Source organism: Opisthorchis viverrini, assembly GCF_000715545.1.
Source record: "Opisthorchis viverrini unplaced genomic scaffold opera_v5_92, whole genome shotgun sequence".
Classification (NCBI taxonomy): Eukaryota; Metazoa; Platyhelminthes; class Trematoda; order Opisthorchiida; family Opisthorchiidae; genus Opisthorchis; species Opisthorchis viverrini.
The window spans coordinates 681,895-698,836 of record NW_008751748.1 but is presented as its reverse complement, the minus strand read 5'-3'; the positions used below and the strand labels follow the sequence as shown (position 1 = coordinate 698,836).

The window sequence follows — 16,942 nt, the reverse complement described above, 5'->3', positions numbered from 1 at the left end:
AAGCCAGCTTTCGATTTGCAGCACTTGCCACATTCCTCACACGTGAACCCAACGAGTCTCTCCTGTGTACTGGTTGGAACTGGTGCGGAGGCGCCAGATGATTCGTAGTATACATTGTCGAAAGTAACCAGCACATTGAAACCAAACGGGGTGGTTGGCCCTGTCTGGAGTTGCTGAACTCTTAGCTCACCCAGACAGACGTCCAGGCTACCCGGTCGGCACCACGAGGAGGTGGTTCAGCTCGCCGACCATATATATCATATCATTATCATAGCATATCATTACCGCTACTATTACTATTAAATGATTCATGTCAACTAGCTTGCTCAAGACAGAACTTCGCTCAGAAACCTCAAAAAGACCATTTTTTATGTTCACTAGTACACAAAGTGGTATTCTATCATGAAAACCAATCATAGAAACTGAATTTAGCATTATCATATCACCTCTTGAATTATATATATATATATATATCAAATAAAACTAAACATCCTCTAGGAGATTTCACTCTATGACATGCGGTCAGCGTTTGTTCCGTTCATTTTCTCGATTTTAAAGCATTTGGGGGCAGTGACACTTTGACATGTTTTTTTCACTGCAGAGTGACAGTGATCTAAAGTTTGTACCGGGTGATAAGACGCAGACCGGAGCTATTTTGTTGGGTATTCATTCTACTAAAGTTTGGGCTTACGTAGGTGTGATGCTAAGCGAGCTTGTCACCGAGGATGGGTGATTCTTGAGTTGCAGTTGAGGGCTTGTCGAATTAAAGATCGGTTTCAATAGTAATTTGACGTTCTACTTCTTCTGCTAGTATTTCCGAGATGGCATACCAAAAGGTCTAAATAAGGAAAATCAGTGTCATTAATGTGGGTTGTCCTTATATCTTGCTTTCACTTTCAAACTTAACTGCGGGTTAATGCCTGGCGGAGTAATTCGCATTCCCCACCGGATTGTGTGCAGTGTATTTGGCTGTCAAGTCCGACCTTTATGGTCATCTCTCTCACAATGACTGACAAGTTCTGTTCGTTCGGAACAAATGTCAACCCATGACTATAAGGTCCATGGCGTAAATATGGCAATCGAGTTGCATCGGCCGCTTGCTTCCTCAGTCGGGGTAAACAAGCACTACTCATAATTTAATAAGTAGCTCAATGAAAATGATTACTTCAGATGCCTGACCAAGTCAGCCGTTTGGTCCTAGGCCACGGGGCCGACTCCAAGTGAGCAAATGAGTAATTAATTTTCTCCTGTTGAGTACTACAGGGAGACTTAGGGCATCAGCTGCTTCTGCGAATCAGGCACTGCATAATTGATCGTCCAAGAAAACCCAATTTTTGGGTAGCGCATACTAATTCTTTCAGCGTAGTTCAAGCCAGATTGTGCTGGTCCGTTCGTCTGTTCATTCACATACTCCGCAGCAGTGACAGAAATAGATGACCGCCGGCTACAAACGGCATGGCACTTTTTTAAAATGCAACTTCTCCCTATCACTACAGTGAGCTACGACGCCGAAACCGTACGTTAATTAATATGAAAATCTACGGTAAGAATTTTAGGACATGCTCTGTGCAGATTATCACTTAGGGTAAACGTTATTTTGAACATATCCTTAGAGTTCAAAAAGATTTGGTGCCGGTACCCTTGATGTGCCCTAGTGAATAAGTTGAGGTAGGAGATCAGATGCATATCAAATTCTAACGCATTGACTGGTTCATCATTCACTTGTTCAAAACGTCAGATGCCTCAGTTCATGGTTCGGTCATCATGCGCCAAAAGAAGCATATTTATAGGTACATATATATACATATATATATATTTATAATAAATACGTGTGGTTCGCAAAGTGTCAAAGTAATGAACAAATAAGCTTTTAAGTGGTAAAATATAATACAATAATCATTCAATACAATCAGCTATTCACGGTAACTTCACCATAAACAGCAGTGGCTTTCTTCGTGACTGATACAAGTCCAGAAAATAGGGCTACGTTCAACGGCGCAATCTGTCAGCCTAGAAGACTCCACATTATGTTTAAGTTCATAGCATTTCAAAGGCTGAGTGCTCTACTTGCATGTGCACCTGCTTCTTACTCCGTCTTACCACTATGAAAACACCTGTATTTCTCCATTCTAAAGGGTGGTGATCGTCTCTCTCCTTAAAGTATTGAAAACATGAGTGAAATCTAGGTTGTTCCCCTGGACTTTACGTCTTGGTGTTGCCCCTTCTTCTGAAGTACACCGTTACCATTTTTCATGCACTTTTCAATCTCTTCATAATCCTCCTGATCAACGTCCCCCTGTAAGTCGTGTGAAGTAAATTTGAGAGCACTCACTAGTTTAGCGACGGGAACAGCATTCAAGACATACAAGATTAACTGCATTGCTGTCAGCAACAAATCCTCATCAATCTTGTTATCCATAAAGTTGTTTTAAAGTCAGATCTCATAACTGAAGGACAAGCCTATATACCCCGGTTAATCGGCTGAATGAGGGAAGTGCAGTTTGGAGAGTAGTATATTAACTAGACACCGGTGTCAAAGGGTGCTTCGGACCAACTGAAGCATTCGTCTATCCTGACTGGCTGTTTTCATGCTTACGTCCAACAGTCAACTCCAGAACAGACAGGTTGTAACGTAGACACTTTGTGAGCGCTTGTATGCATGAGAAAGATGTTACTAATATTCTTGAAGGAGTTGCATTTACTCATTAGAATGGTGTTGATATATTCACGTCCCGATTTCCAAACAATGAAGTAATTAACTGACCTTTAGGTAATTTGTTCCTCCTGACTGTCTCTTCCTAGTGTAGCACGCAGTGGCAGTGGTAGTTGTAGAAAATTTTTGTTATCTCGTTACGGCACTTTTTTCCGCTTTCCACCTATCTGAATACAAAATATACTGGGAGCACGAACAGTAAACATATATAGCATGTATATGTATATGTTCATACTGCAACACTGTAACCAAAGATGTAGAACCGATTTTTACGCCAAAGGTCACACAATTCTTGGACACAACTCCTTAAGCTTTGACCTAACTGTTTTGTAGTTTTAAGCAGAAAAGTAACGCCCATTCACGGTTCAACTGGTTTGCGGCCAAATTTGCTCATTAGTAAGTTTGTAGTGTCTAACATCTACAGTATTCTTTCAATGGTTATATACTATCTGTACTTTGATTGGGTGATCACAAGCAAACACCAAGATCAGGCTGATCTTGTCTTTGGTGTACTGATACCTAAAACATAAAAGTTGCATTAGTTGCCACTGAGTTGTGTAAGCGATATTCTTCTGTTGAGTTTTTTGTCCACATTTTGTCCATATTTTCGTGATTTCACGATCGGTTTCTTGACGAAGGTTTCAAAAATATTGATCATGCTACAGAGAACAATACAGAGCTTTTAGCCAACTTCTGGAAGCTGTTTACAGTAGCTGTTATATTTTGCTATTCCTACGTGCCTCACTTCCACTCCTCTTATCTTAGTTTCATTCGGACCTGACGCACACTGGCCAACTAAATATTATAAGCATACTCGAGGCACACTAAAAGAGGTGTATTTGGTGTTCAACGACGAAGCAGAGCCCAATGCAAATTTTCATTGACGCGTGTTCGTGCAAATCCTGCAGGAATTCAGCTTCCCCTTGATTCTGTCAGCTATCAGGCTTCGCTACTTGGACAAGAAATAAATCCTCGAAAGACATGTTTCTTCATCACAAGCATGAGTGTCCAGTCTAGTCTGCCCAGCGTTAAGCGAGATCCTCAAAACCAAGTAGATTCATTCAAGTAGTTGCGTTCAATCACCCAAGCAAGACAGGCAGTAGACGTTTGCATCCACAACACCAGGAGGAGTTTAATGCAATTTTACATCGCCTCTGGAAAAACGTTGAAACCAACCTTTAAACGAGAAACTCCTTATAAATACTGTAGCCTTCTGATCCGTACAAAATTGCGCTTGTCATGAGTAGCTTCTCAGAGCTGACGTTTTACGAAGAATTGGGCTACTCGACTACTACTGCCCAAAACAAATGTGCTGAAACGGTGTCACAGTCCACCGCTGTAGTATCCTACCCTTAACCAAATCCATCCAGCGACACAGACTACAGTGGATGAGACATGTTCTTTGCAAGCCAGACTCCATATCGTCCAAACTCCACTTCCGTGCGCACGTTTCCTTCATACCAGTTAAACGTGGACAAAAAACGAGCTAGACTTTCGGAAATGTTAGAACTAACTGACCAGCAATTCGCTTGTCATTTTCCTGCAAGTTATGCAACCAATTTAACTGCAGGCTAGATACAACTGGTTGCAGCATGTCAGCAATAAATGAGGACATGCTCCTTTGCAGTTGTTTTTTCGTCTGCCAAACTGAATGGCTATCAAAACACCAAGTCAAATACTGCTGAGTATTCCGCAACTGAAATCGTCTTCAGACACTGGTTCCCTTTTTACCATTTTGAAACTCTTTTGGATTATTGTCAGAACTTTGCGGTTTGTCGATGTAAATCAACCGATGAATTGCCATTTGGTCTTTCTCGGGATTTCGTAACTTTGAGCAGGCCAAGAAAAAACTGGAGACTCATAATGTAATCAATAAAATAGTTCCATTGCGCCACTCAAGTTATCTCAATCTTAATCGCAATAAACTGAGTAAAATGGCTGGTAATAACAGGATTATGGGATTCACTGAACTTTTATTTACACTGCTTTTATGTGAACAGTCCTTTCCTTAACTTGGATCAATCACTCTAGTTGACCCACATCAAACTGAAGTCTCGAAGAGTTCGAATAAGAAGATTTCAACCTTATGCTTCTTTGCTCTGGTTTTGACCAACCGTTTCCAAGAATGAGCAGGATTGTTCAGAGGAAAAAGGTGTGAATGCAAACAAAACATTGTCATTACATTATCATCCTTATCGACGGTATGCTATCAGTGTTCAACACTGATGGTTCGCTACCGTACAACCATTGCCATTAATACACAATGCTTTCGCTGTCTGCATACCACATGTTCGAAAGAAAGCCACCAAGTTGTCCAAACAGGGAAATACAGTTGAAAATTCGGATGAAATTTAAGCATCGGATCTTTGAGTATCACTTCGCCTTTTTACAACCTGAGCGATCTAGGTAGTGTGCGGAATGAACCCACCAATCTCACATCAACCGTCTCCCCAGGAATGGTATATGCGGCAAAATCTCAGGTAATATCTTTTTTCCAGCAAAAACAGGGTTCTGAAACTATGTTTTTTTTGGCAAAGAACACCTACTTTTTACATATCTAGTTGTCCAACAAAGGGCTCAATCGAACTACGTCATAAAAGTGGAGCAGATTGCAAGCAGATTGCCTGAATATTCTGCATAAATCCAATCAGTTACCTTTCTCTTCATAGATAAATCAACTTTGGATAGATTCGATGCAGTATTCTGGGCTGGAGATTTGAATTTCCGTTTACAAAAAACGAGACGTCAGGTGGAAAACATGCTACGCACAGAAAGAAAAAGCAGCGTTTTTGACCATCTGCTCAACTTCGATGAACTTGTCTCAACACAGCTGAAAGGTGCGTGAACTCATGGGATTCAGTAGAAAATTTAAATTCTGTACTAGTTTTACGGAGTTTTTCGCCTGATTATCTGGTAATAAAATCAAAGTTGTTTGCTTTACCAATCACATCATACATGCTATCCAATTTCTCAAGAGTTTAAAAACCAACGTTCGTTCCGGCAAGTAGCTCCTCCAAAAACTTCGATAAGTAAGGGGAAATGTTTATCTCACCCATCTGGACGATGTTTTCATTTGCATATGCCAATTCGGATGGAATACATAAACCTTTCGGATGATATGAAACCACTTTATGGGATGCAGAATGGTAACACGCCAAAAATCTGATCTCAGAGTTCTGTATGACCGACTGGGCATGTGAGCTGAGTGTACCTCAGTCGTATTGACGTTGATGGGATTGCAGAACAAAATCCTGTTAACCACCTGTTCGCTATTCTCGATACCAGGGTATGCTCCACTGAATAAGCTCCAGTGAACAGCAGTCAAGAGGGATAAACGAAATGCACCTACAGCTTAGCCTTCAAAGGCCTAGTTCAATTAGATTCTAATAAAGGCGTGTTAATGCAGCCTAGCGGTCATCCTGATATAGAGTGACCCGATCAAATGTTGAGACAGAACAACAGTCAGACTCACCATTTTTCCCCACAATGCTAAATCACCATGGAATTGTACGAAGATCCAAGCATCGCAGCTTTCTATACCTTTTAAAAATATATGGCTCATTGTATGGCATTTGAGTAACTAGCTTATGGAAATTGAGTGGTATGTATGTATGTACGTTTCTTTAAATCTGCTTCTGTTCACAATATTTCCTGTTGTTGCAATTCAATTAGAGAGGGTTATTTGAGCGGCATGCAGTTGTTCTTATTACACGTAAGATATTCTGTAACTTCTAGTAAACTAAAGCAGCACAGTTTACAGGAAAACTAATCGTTTTCACTTTTTGTTCTGCCTTCTTTTGACAAGGAATTAGCTGAGGTCAAGGCTGGACACGATCTACCTCTACCTAAATATTTTGATCCAAAGTAGTTCCCAAACCTCAGGCTATTACTACTACAAATCTATTTTTGCGCAGGTTTGAGTAATATCTAAATAGGTGGAATATCGGTTGTCAGAAGCTCCCAAAGTTTTCCACATATAATTTGGACAGTGAAGTATTTCGCGTTGCCACATAAAGCATTTATCTCGCGTTTTCTTCTGGAGGGTAAGTTCAGCGAACCAAACAATGAATACTGCTGGATAGTCTTAGTTTGGTCTCAGTATGATAGGTTCGGGTTTCTGAATACTCTTTAAGTTAGCTCAGGTTTCATTTTTCTAAATGGAATATCCCACCAGTGCTCATGATTGCCAGTCAAGTTAGGGACTGATCTGGTCATATTCAGGCGTACATTGATGGTGTCATTTGGGGTGGGTTAGTTGGGGGTAAAATTAGTTTTGACCGAAAAAAGATTTCTACTACTGTTATACAGTGTGATTCAGCCTGAGTTCATTTGGACCTGACTAGTCTGGTCCTGTTTAAGCGGTACACTCCAGCGCTGACCGAAACTCACAACGCGGAAGCATGTTTGCGTTTGAGCGGTGTTTGTTCTCCGTCCGACTGCTGCAGACAACCACTCATTGGATGCAGAACACTTACATCGGACCACTACTGAAATCAGGGATAGGCAGCATCTGTCAACATCACTATCCACCAGTATGCATCTTTCCAGAGTTGTTAACCCGGAATTGGTTCGCGACACATGCTTGGAGAAGGGCTTCAGAATTCCGTGTTTTTCTAGCATTAAATGGTCAATACTGAGTAAATTCCAATAATTTTGGTTTCTGCTGAGTAATATTCCCTTCATAATTCCCTTGGCCTTTGAACAGGTCAAGTCTTTCAGCAGTTCGAAGAAGGGCGTATAAGGTTTCCACCGACCTACAAGTATGATATCAATTCGGACAATTTCGACACTTCTGAGAAATGCCGTGTTCCAGCTTACACGGTGAGTCACAACAGTGCAAATATTGTTGCTTATGTTATCAGTGACCCTGAGAGGCCACTCCGTTGAAAAATGTATTGCATCGTAGTTGATGGCAGTGCACAAAATGATTTAGTATTGAAGTTTTGCAGGAGCATGTGACTGCTTTACTAGTCTTCACCCGACTTGGTTGTTGCTAGATCCACTCATACCAAGTAAAATGAGAAAATCGAAAGTAAACTGGCCGATTTACAAAACTGAAGGTAATAGTGCTAAGTAAGTGGAGGTACAAAAACATTTGAAAATTTGGTTAGAGGCTTCGGTAAGTACAACTCGCGTAAGAAGAGTGTTCTTAAAAAGGACCTAAATTGAGACTGTTAAAAATGATGAATGTTGGTACGGAAAAACAACATTTTTCCACCGCAGAAGCTGCTGCAAAGTTTTACTCCACCCATCCTTTCAATTCACTTTGTTCTAGATGTAAAAATTGCATAAATATAAGTCTTCAGCAAATCGTTCCCAAAGAGAAGTTGAAGACGTCATGACCGAATGAAAACCAACTCTAAACACCACATTGCTACATAACATTAATTTCAAACTCTCATTCGGAGATCAGCTACAAAAAAGAATGAGGTGACTTTGAGTGATGTCATAGCCGACCAACAGAAAGGTAGCGTGCATGGACAGCAAAACGGGTGAACATGATTTATTGCTTATGGCTATATCTAGCACGGTGTTCACCGATAACTTAGCCAGCTAGCTTTTTGAGGATGGAATGCGGTCTATGGGTGTTCGGAGGTCAGCCGGCAGTAATAACCGAACATCATATCATTTGGACGAATGTGCCACGGAGGGCTGTTTTCGCACAACCACGTGAAGGGAGGAAGAGAGCCAGGGGCGGTCAACCAATTATTTGGGAGCGAAGTATAAAGACCATTACCAGCAAACTCAGCTGCGCTGGCCATTGTCGTCTTCCTGGATGGGGACCACTAGACGGGCCATATCAATGGTTAGAGGCATTGGCAGACATGGCCTAGTCGCGCCCTCAATGGCGCTCATGCATCTAAGCTATTGTCTGCACTGCATAGCTACCTTCCAAATCCCCTTATTTAACAGCCCACTTACAGTGCTGTATTTACGCGATAATTTATCACCTCCTGCCTCAAATGCGCTACCCCACCTCCCCGAATCATCGGTGAACGCAACTGTGGCAGCTACAACCAATGTACGGCAAGCACGCGGTTATTAGAGCTCACACTGATGATGATGATGATGTGTCACGTGCGGGCTAAGGACCAAACGAAGGCATGCCCCGATTGGTCAGAATACCGGCCAATCTGGAATGAACAACTTTACCTCGATGCTACCCGCCCCCCTCACGGAGATGCTAACACGACCTTGTGGAACATTCTTTGATTACCCTATAAATACAGTTGGAATAATCTTCCTTTGTCTCTATAAGGGGTTGTCCTGAGCTACCGTATCCTTTGATATACCATGATGTGCGGAACAGGAAGCCAAGGACCAACAGAGTTTTACGACCGTTCAGCGAGTCACAGCAGCAGGAGAACGATACAATTCGATAAACTTCGTTTTCTCCGTGAATGTTTCTGTCTCTGTACAATTATCGTTTTAATTTTTATGCAGAGTGAAATCACTATAAACTAGCACGACCATCGATTGCGCACCGATTCCACCGAACTAATTTCCATCAAAATCACATACACGTGGATTTTCTCTCCATCGGCTGGCCATTTGATAGTTGGAAATTTGGTAATCGGTACATGGTTGAAAGTGTGAACGGAAACAAACAAGTCATTGCCTTCTCACAGCGCATATGAATTGTACAAAATCGAAATCGCACGGCTTTTCATTCAGTTGGAGCTAACCACCGATATATCAAGTGAAAACAACCTCAGTTCTAATTCGGGCAATTAAACTTTGAGTCGTTCGACTTAACTGCTTATCTCCTCTTTCTCTTTAAATTTAGGAGTTTATGGTGATAACAGAAGTCCATGTAGTAACATTCATTAGCTACACCAATAAGTAAACCGTGTGAACGAGATGATCTAAGACTCCAGTTCGGGCTTGGATATGTCTAGTTTTATACCATTTGGAATGTCTAGAGATAGGAACAGCCTCGGAGGCTTTCAGTCTGTGTACAATTGAGCTTCAGTTGAAACGAATGGTGTTACCATCTCAGCACACATTCCTAGGATAATTACATCACAACAATAAACAGAGTGTCCCAGCCTCCTGTCAAGTCAGGAAAGCAAAATTTTGGACTCCAAAGAATCAATACGATCTCACTAAGGTTAACTTTGAACGAAACTCTCCCAGCATGAAGTACAACAACCAAGTTCGTTCTGCGCTGTCTTATCATAATCGGCTCCTTCCTACCTTCATCTTCTGCTTAACTAGGATCGAATCCTGTACAAGGTTCAAAAGAAAGGCACAGTGTGTTGTTTGCATTATGATTCGATACGGACAATCCGATCTTCCGATCATCNACCAGTTTATGAAAACAAAACGTCTGTCTCAAGCCCGGATGTGACAAGTGAGTTGTATTGGACTCTAGGGAACGAAACCCTCGTCAGTGAAATGTCAGCCTTTTGAATCTTTCTGATTCTAGCAAACACTTTGGTCGATCATCTCAGTTTGGGCTTAGGGTGAGCTTTTCGTCTATACTGTCTTCTCGTACTTTCCCTTCTAATCTCACATCGCAAGGACAAATAGCCCGACTGAAATCTTGAATGGGTCATGCGGTCTTCCGATTTGGCTGTATAGCTCCGCATCTGAGTAAAATCAGCGTGAGATAATTTGAAACCAAATCATCCTTTTTTAGTAATAGATATAGTCAATGCACCATGAAAAGAAGTGCTCACTCCAACTCACTTGGGTGTGAAAATTAAGTTTCGTGTGTATATCGGCACAACTCGACAAACTAGAAATCCAGAATTCAGCGAAGCGCAACAACCAGCACGTATGTATTCGAACTGGCGAATATGTACAGCATATGGAAGATTAAAACAAGAGAATAATGAATAGAGCAACGAACAGAGTATCAGTCATGTTCATCACACTGGGATATCATCTGCGTGAGGATCAGTTCAAGTCTTGAAAAAAATATCGCCAACTAAGATATCATGAATGTGAATCGTTGTCCTTTGAGAAGTGGCATAATCTGAGTTAGAACTTATGGGTTCGCTTAGCTGATTAGCTAATCAGACGGTAAGTGAGCGCTCAGATGGAACGTTTACCATTTCAAAATTTGTTGATTCTAGTTCTTTTCCCCCTGAAATTTTTCACGATCACTTGTTTGCGGAGCCGAAAGATGGTGATTCACGCTGATACGCAGCTTCCGGTCGTTGATTCCCCTGCTCTTCAAATTATTCAGGCGCATCACATAGGTTTTCTCTCATCATCACTACAATGCTGGTCGGTAACACTGACAGACCACCACTCTGTTAGACCGCTTGCTTAAGCAGACTGCAATTGCAGTACGCCGCGCGGCACAATCGGTTGGGATAAAGACCTTTGACAGAAGCAATTCGCTATTGCGAAGATGGGCCTTCAAAGTAAAGTTTAGCGTATTTGGTAGTATTTATCGTTAAATCGATGACGTTGCTGTGAGTTCGCCACTTGGTCTCCTGTTAATTGATACTCTCTTGAGCAACATTAAGCCCGATCGATTGAATGATGACGTTAGTGGCAGATTTTCATCTTGGATACGTTGATGAAAATTTTTCGAACTTGTTCCCCTTCTGCAAACCATTAAGCAAGACCACACTACCATTCTGTTCACTTTTGGAACCGAAACGGATAATTAATTTCCCTTGATCTGATGATACCCAAAGCTGAACCGAAGCACACTGAAATCAATCTATCTGGGTTTGGTACTTATAGAATACCTGTTAGTATAGTCAGCCGCTATATATTTTCAAAGAATTTTCCTGGGAGCAACTCTAAGATTACGGGTCACCATAAATTGCTGCTCGATTTTTACTTCATGAACAAGATTCCGACTCACATCCATAGTTTGGTTGTGTGAAGTTTTCCCTGCTTTTGTAAAGCAGAATATGTTGAGAAAATACATGAGCAACACTCATTGTGAAACAACAGTAGATCCAGTAAAACGGTCAAATGTGCGATCCCGTCATATATCTCTGAGATCGGCCACATGAACAACCCAAACCTGTCGTTTCAAATAATCTGCAGGTTCTTCCGTATGTTGCCCAGTCGCTTTAAAGGCACTGCATGACGGCATCTGTAGCGGTGGCAGTACGTCTACGAGACTCAACATTAGGTTGACAAAAACGTCTGGTACCAACTTTGAACTTACATTCGTCCTGCGCACACCATGCCAAACCCACCTTCCTCTAGACCAGAGCCCGTCTAATTGTATGAAATTTCGTTTTTCTAGCCATTCAATAGTTCTGTCTTCCTATCTGTTTATTTTAACTCCTGGACAACTCATGTTGGCCAATACCATTATGTCAACTGTTGGAAATGTGCTGATTCAATGACGAGACCTCGGAAAATCTGATGTTCACCACCTTGAGATCCTGATATTACTATTGGATCATTCGCTCACTTGTATCGTGTACTTTGGAATGCCATGGAAGTCTAATCGTACGCCCTAATGTTGTTCAAAGAGCCTGGCAGGTCGAGCAATTTTTAAGATTAAGCTGCATTTGTGAGCATTTGAGTGAAATAATATTCACGGTGTCGTAGCGCAGGTACGCTGTTCGTTAAGTTCCCTCAAATTGTGCTGGGTCTGCACTGCCTTAATTTTTTACGTGATTTATTAGGCAGATATTCTCTAGCTGGCCTTGGCGAACCCATGTTGGTGACGGTCAGAATGAGGTGAAGCCCTTCAAGGCCTTTGTAGAGCCGACACTTGGGTGTATGACTTGCCTACTTAAGATTACAAAGCTGACTTGCCAACACGGAATTTCCAAGTAGTAGCCCTTGAAACGATAGAGGCCTCACATCCTAACGGGTCATCAGGACACACTTCGAATAAAATAGCTCTATTCACTGTCACATGTAACGATTCATTTAAGTAAAATGATGTGGTTTGGACGTAATAAAAGTGATGGGTAGAAGTGTTTCGGTCTCTTTTCGCTACGCCCTGTGTGCCCACCTGATTAGTTCCGACAGGAGGGAGGATCACATCCACTATGGTTATACCCTACTGAACTCCAAGCCCATCAACTGGTAGTTGTCTGGCCTTCAGTAAAGATTGACAAGTAAGCTGGCAAAATCTTGGGTATCGGGGCTTTTAGGCGGTCACCGACACACACACACACAAGCCCCATAAATGGTAGATACAGTGCAGTGCCAAAGTCAGCACACCGGATAGTGGCGAATGGGGTGTTGTCCAGGTAGCATGAGTTTCCGGTCTTTTCATCCAATGCATCAGATTCATGGTGGGGTAACAACCCGGGTGTCATGCCAAAACTAGGGGAAGGCTGGGTTAACGGCATCAGGCGAGCGGTTGGGCTAACGCACGCTCACGAACATACGCACGCTGGAGGACTCGGAGGCACACAGTGCAGCGAGGCTGGTGGTGAGTAAAACGGTCATGATTTGGGTGAAAAGGTGGAACGCGAAAAATATACAGGTGGAGTAGGTAAATAGGTGGAAGGAATCACCAGGAGGTCAAGATAGACTCACTAGTAGTCGATAGCTGCTTGGGCCACAAATTGCACTTTCTTTAATTTAATCACTTTCTGCATTTCATTTTCGCAGCGTTGCTCTGGCAGCTGGTGCATTCCATCGAGATATCTATATAGCGGGTGAGTCAGATAATTCCGCAAATTCATCCAACTTCACTTTTCCTGTGCAGCTAAAGCGAATAGCAGAAAGATAAGGAATTCAAACCTCTCCACACCCATGTGGTGCTGCTCCCTGAAAGTGCCGTACAACCAGTTCGATAAGAATGTATGCCTGACTAACTGGACCGAAAACCAGCTAAGTGGAATGACCCGGAACGAGTCGGTCGTTATGTGACGTAGTAACTACTGACGTCTAAGACACTGTATTCACTTTCTTGATGAAGTCCAGGTAGGAATTTCAGAAACTTCTCGCACAACCAATAAGCAAACGGACCGTTTGGTACGTTAGGGATATAGAGAATCTGGCTTGACGAGTTGGTACGTGTGGCGGGGGTTACACTCTCGACAAACTCCAGCGTAGTGTGAAATAGCAGGAATAAGTGTATTGATGTACATCTGCGTAAGATGCTACGTTCTTTTGTAGCGGTCTTGTGTGGTCAGTTCTCAGCTCCCCACATGAGTGAGTGGGCACTTCCCAAGTATAAATAGAGCTACGGCGTGCGTGAACAAGTAATAGCGTAAAAGTTATCCTCACTAGAATATTAAGTGAACATGTAAGAACGAATTGGAAGGGAAGTTATCTGTAGATTCGTATGAATCGCAACAGAGTCTGGAATTTCGAAAAAAATCGATAAGTTGCAAAAGCAAGGGAGGTATGAGCATATATTCTGCTCCTAATAGCGCAAGGACTATACGTTAGCTATTCTGTCGGTCTCGGTAGAGCGGAGCAAGTGGGCAGCATGATGACTGCACGACAGAGATGAATCAGGCTCAAATGTTAGGGGCGCAAAACTGTATACACCTCTCATGTACAGTGCGACAGAATACTTCAACTTGGGCTCGTGACTGAGCAAAGTTCTCGAGTCTTGTGCTGAATCTCCGCGTTCAACATGTAGGACACAAAATCTTCCTCAAGTCACCACTTTATCAAAAGAAATATCGTCTCTTTCTTTACGCGGACAATCTGGTTGAGCCTTCAGGACAAGTGGTGCTGAGTAGCGAAAGCTCTACATTACGTCTGGAAAGAGTGCAAAGTATCCACACAGCTACACCGGATAAGCAAATGAACAAGCGAGGTTTTTGAAAATAAAACTGAACGTCATTCTCTATAACCAAAAACGACTTTGGAACACAGAACGCATGATATTCTAGAATTATGACCGATCTGGACTTTTCATTGGCATTACGGAACATAGGGTCGACATGTATGCCTACTTGGTCGTGTAGTCCCGGATACTTCCAATGGAAAATGTATTGGGATGGCCGTTTAGAAATGGAACACTCGATTAGTTTGAAAAGGTAACTATGATTTCGTCAGGAAGGGCGAGTGCATGGGGTAAGAATAACAAGACACCCACTCTTGGTCGCGGTTATGCATGTTGGAAGGACTGCAGCGTCCCGACTGAAATACATCTTTATCTCTTCTCTCCTGTTAGGATGGTAGCCCAAGTAATTACAGAGCGATCAAAGTACTCGTGTCTTCGAAAACACTACGTTTCTTCCCGATGTCATGTTTGTGTTGCATTGTTCCATCCGGACCGACTAAATGGAACCTTTTACCGTCAAGAAAAGTCACTTCCCTTGTTCGGTCATCTTTAAGACTCTCCTATGGATGTGTTTAAGTAGGAGATGGAGTAGCCCTCCCACCTTCGTGCATCACAAGCCTGGAGAAGGGGGCATCACTGGGTTATGCTTTTCTGATGCAAGGTGACTCGCAAAGTTGGCCATACTAGCTGATACACTTATGCGGCAGAAGAAGTAGTGGCGACAAATCAGTAGATGCATGCAAAGCTCCAACCTCACCAAAGGATTTCAAAACATGTCATTCGAACCCAGCAATTACGAAGCTCAAACCGATAGATACATCTACATTATCTGGAATCGATACTACGACCGAGATTGTATTATTCTATCTGTTGATTTGGATTCACATGATGACTATACTATTTCCACTGGAGATGTATGGGCTACTCACAAGAGATCCCACGAATCTGTTAGTATGAGTATCTGTTAGGCATTGCTTGGTCATAACGTCATCACTGCAGCAAATAGACTGGTCATAGTCACGGAGGAAACATCCTGCACTGAGTGTGCACGGTTGGTTATACAACCTTGGAGACGACGAAAATCTATTGAATCGATCTATGGGAAAACTTCAGGGGATTTCAATGTCTCCTCAGCAAAAGCGGTTTCGCACGCTTTCTGCATCTGGATAATGTAATTAGTTTTGAATCTGGATTTCATTTAGATCTGGTGATACTACTGGCTTGCCTTGAAACAGTTTACCTTTTCTTAAGGAAATTCTGCAGTTCACGGAAATTGATGAAGCTAGGCGGAACGTAAGTTTGACTGCAATGGACAGTCAATCAACCGGCCACCACAGAATAAGCACCTTCATACCCTTCAGTCTGTTTCCACCCCCGTTTATCTCAGCGACGTACCAATCGAACCAACGGTGCCTGCATGATGTTACCCAGTTTAGATGTTCTCGAAGACACTGGAACATTTTAGAACCTAGATCGATTATGAAGGATGCTTTCAAAGTGCGCGTAGTTCCTCTCACTCTGAAATCAGGATCTGGAAACACATCCAACTGATAGCTATTCATTTCCCTCCTTTCGAAGGCAACGAATACCCTTCACCATTAGGAGATATGCTACATAACCCATAATGTGTTTTACTAACATTGAAAAGCGCTGACAAGTGTGGACTCCCTAGCCTTAGTCCATATCTATTCCACACTACGGTGAACAAGATTATTCACCAGCCAGAACAAAGTGGTCTATCTTGGATTGAGTCTTGCATAATGATCAAACATCCTCAAAAGTGATCTCAGTTTATGCCGATTCTTGAGGATAAGACGTTTTCCTCATGTCAAATGTATTGTGCTAATTGGGATTCTCAATGAATCCATGTGACCTGAATGAAATATATACCTTGGTTTAAGGCGACTGGCTCTGATGGCAGGATGAGTCGGCTTCACATAGATCCTGCAAGAAATACGTACTCTCCCCTTCTCAGCTATATTACGCATTCCCTAGGTAGACCTAGTGGCTGTATTCACACCCTCTGGTGTGATTATCTAGGCGTTGAATATATTGTCCACAAAAGCAGTGTTTTGGATTTTCGAAAGTAGTTTTTCCCTTTTTTTCTAGCGTACAGCCGCAGTGACACTGATTCTGTAGGACAGGTGTACACGAATAATCCTCCATAAGCACTGTTTTCGGCCGTGGAGTTTAGCTTATTTATGTAGTAGCTCTCAGGCGCCCAAACCAACCTCAACAAGGGCTTACTGTTACCAGTTTTTGCGTAAGACCTTCAGCTCTCAGAAAACACTATATTGTTGCATGTCTAGTGGTGTCAACTACCGTTTTGTCGTCATTATTTTGTCTACCGTAACATCGAAGTATGAAAGCCATTACCAGCAAACTCAGCTGCGCTGGTCACTGCCGTCTTCCTGGATGGGGACCCCGAGACGGGCCACATCAGTGGCTAGAGACATTGTCAGACATGTCCCCGTCGCGCCCTCAATGGCGCTCGTGCATCAAAGCTATTGCCTTCAATGCATAGCTCCTTTTCCAACCCCCCCCCC

At 42.5% G+C, this 16,942-nt stretch overlaps 2 protein-coding genes across 2 annotated transcripts in view; one reads left to right on the top strand and one right to left on the bottom strand.

Moving 5' to 3' along the window:
- Positions 1 to 16,942, top strand: part of T265_05093 (hypothetical protein) — a gene marked incomplete at both ends in the record, with an annotated part of 36,787 nt that overhangs the window by 17,924 nt on the left and 1,921 nt on the right. The window contains 4 exons of the mRNA XM_009170010.1: positions 5,383 to 5,550; positions 7,419 to 7,534; positions 9,932 to 10,067; positions 13,265 to 13,311. Coding sequence (XP_009168274.1) covers positions 5,383 to 5,550; positions 7,419 to 7,534; positions 9,932 to 10,067; positions 13,265 to 13,308 — 464 coding nt within the window. The remainder of the gene's footprint in view (positions 1 to 5,382; positions 5,551 to 7,418; positions 7,535 to 9,931; positions 10,068 to 13,264; positions 13,312 to 16,942) is intronic.
- On the bottom strand, positions 2,183 to 2,419 carry T265_05094 (hypothetical protein; the record flags this gene model as incomplete). The annotated part of the gene is made up of 2 exons (XM_009170011.1): positions 2,183 to 2,296; positions 2,333 to 2,419. The coding sequence occupies 2 exons, from the start codon at positions 2,417 to 2,419 to the stop codon at positions 2,183 to 2,185; spliced, it is 201 nt and encodes a 66-aa protein (XP_009168275.1).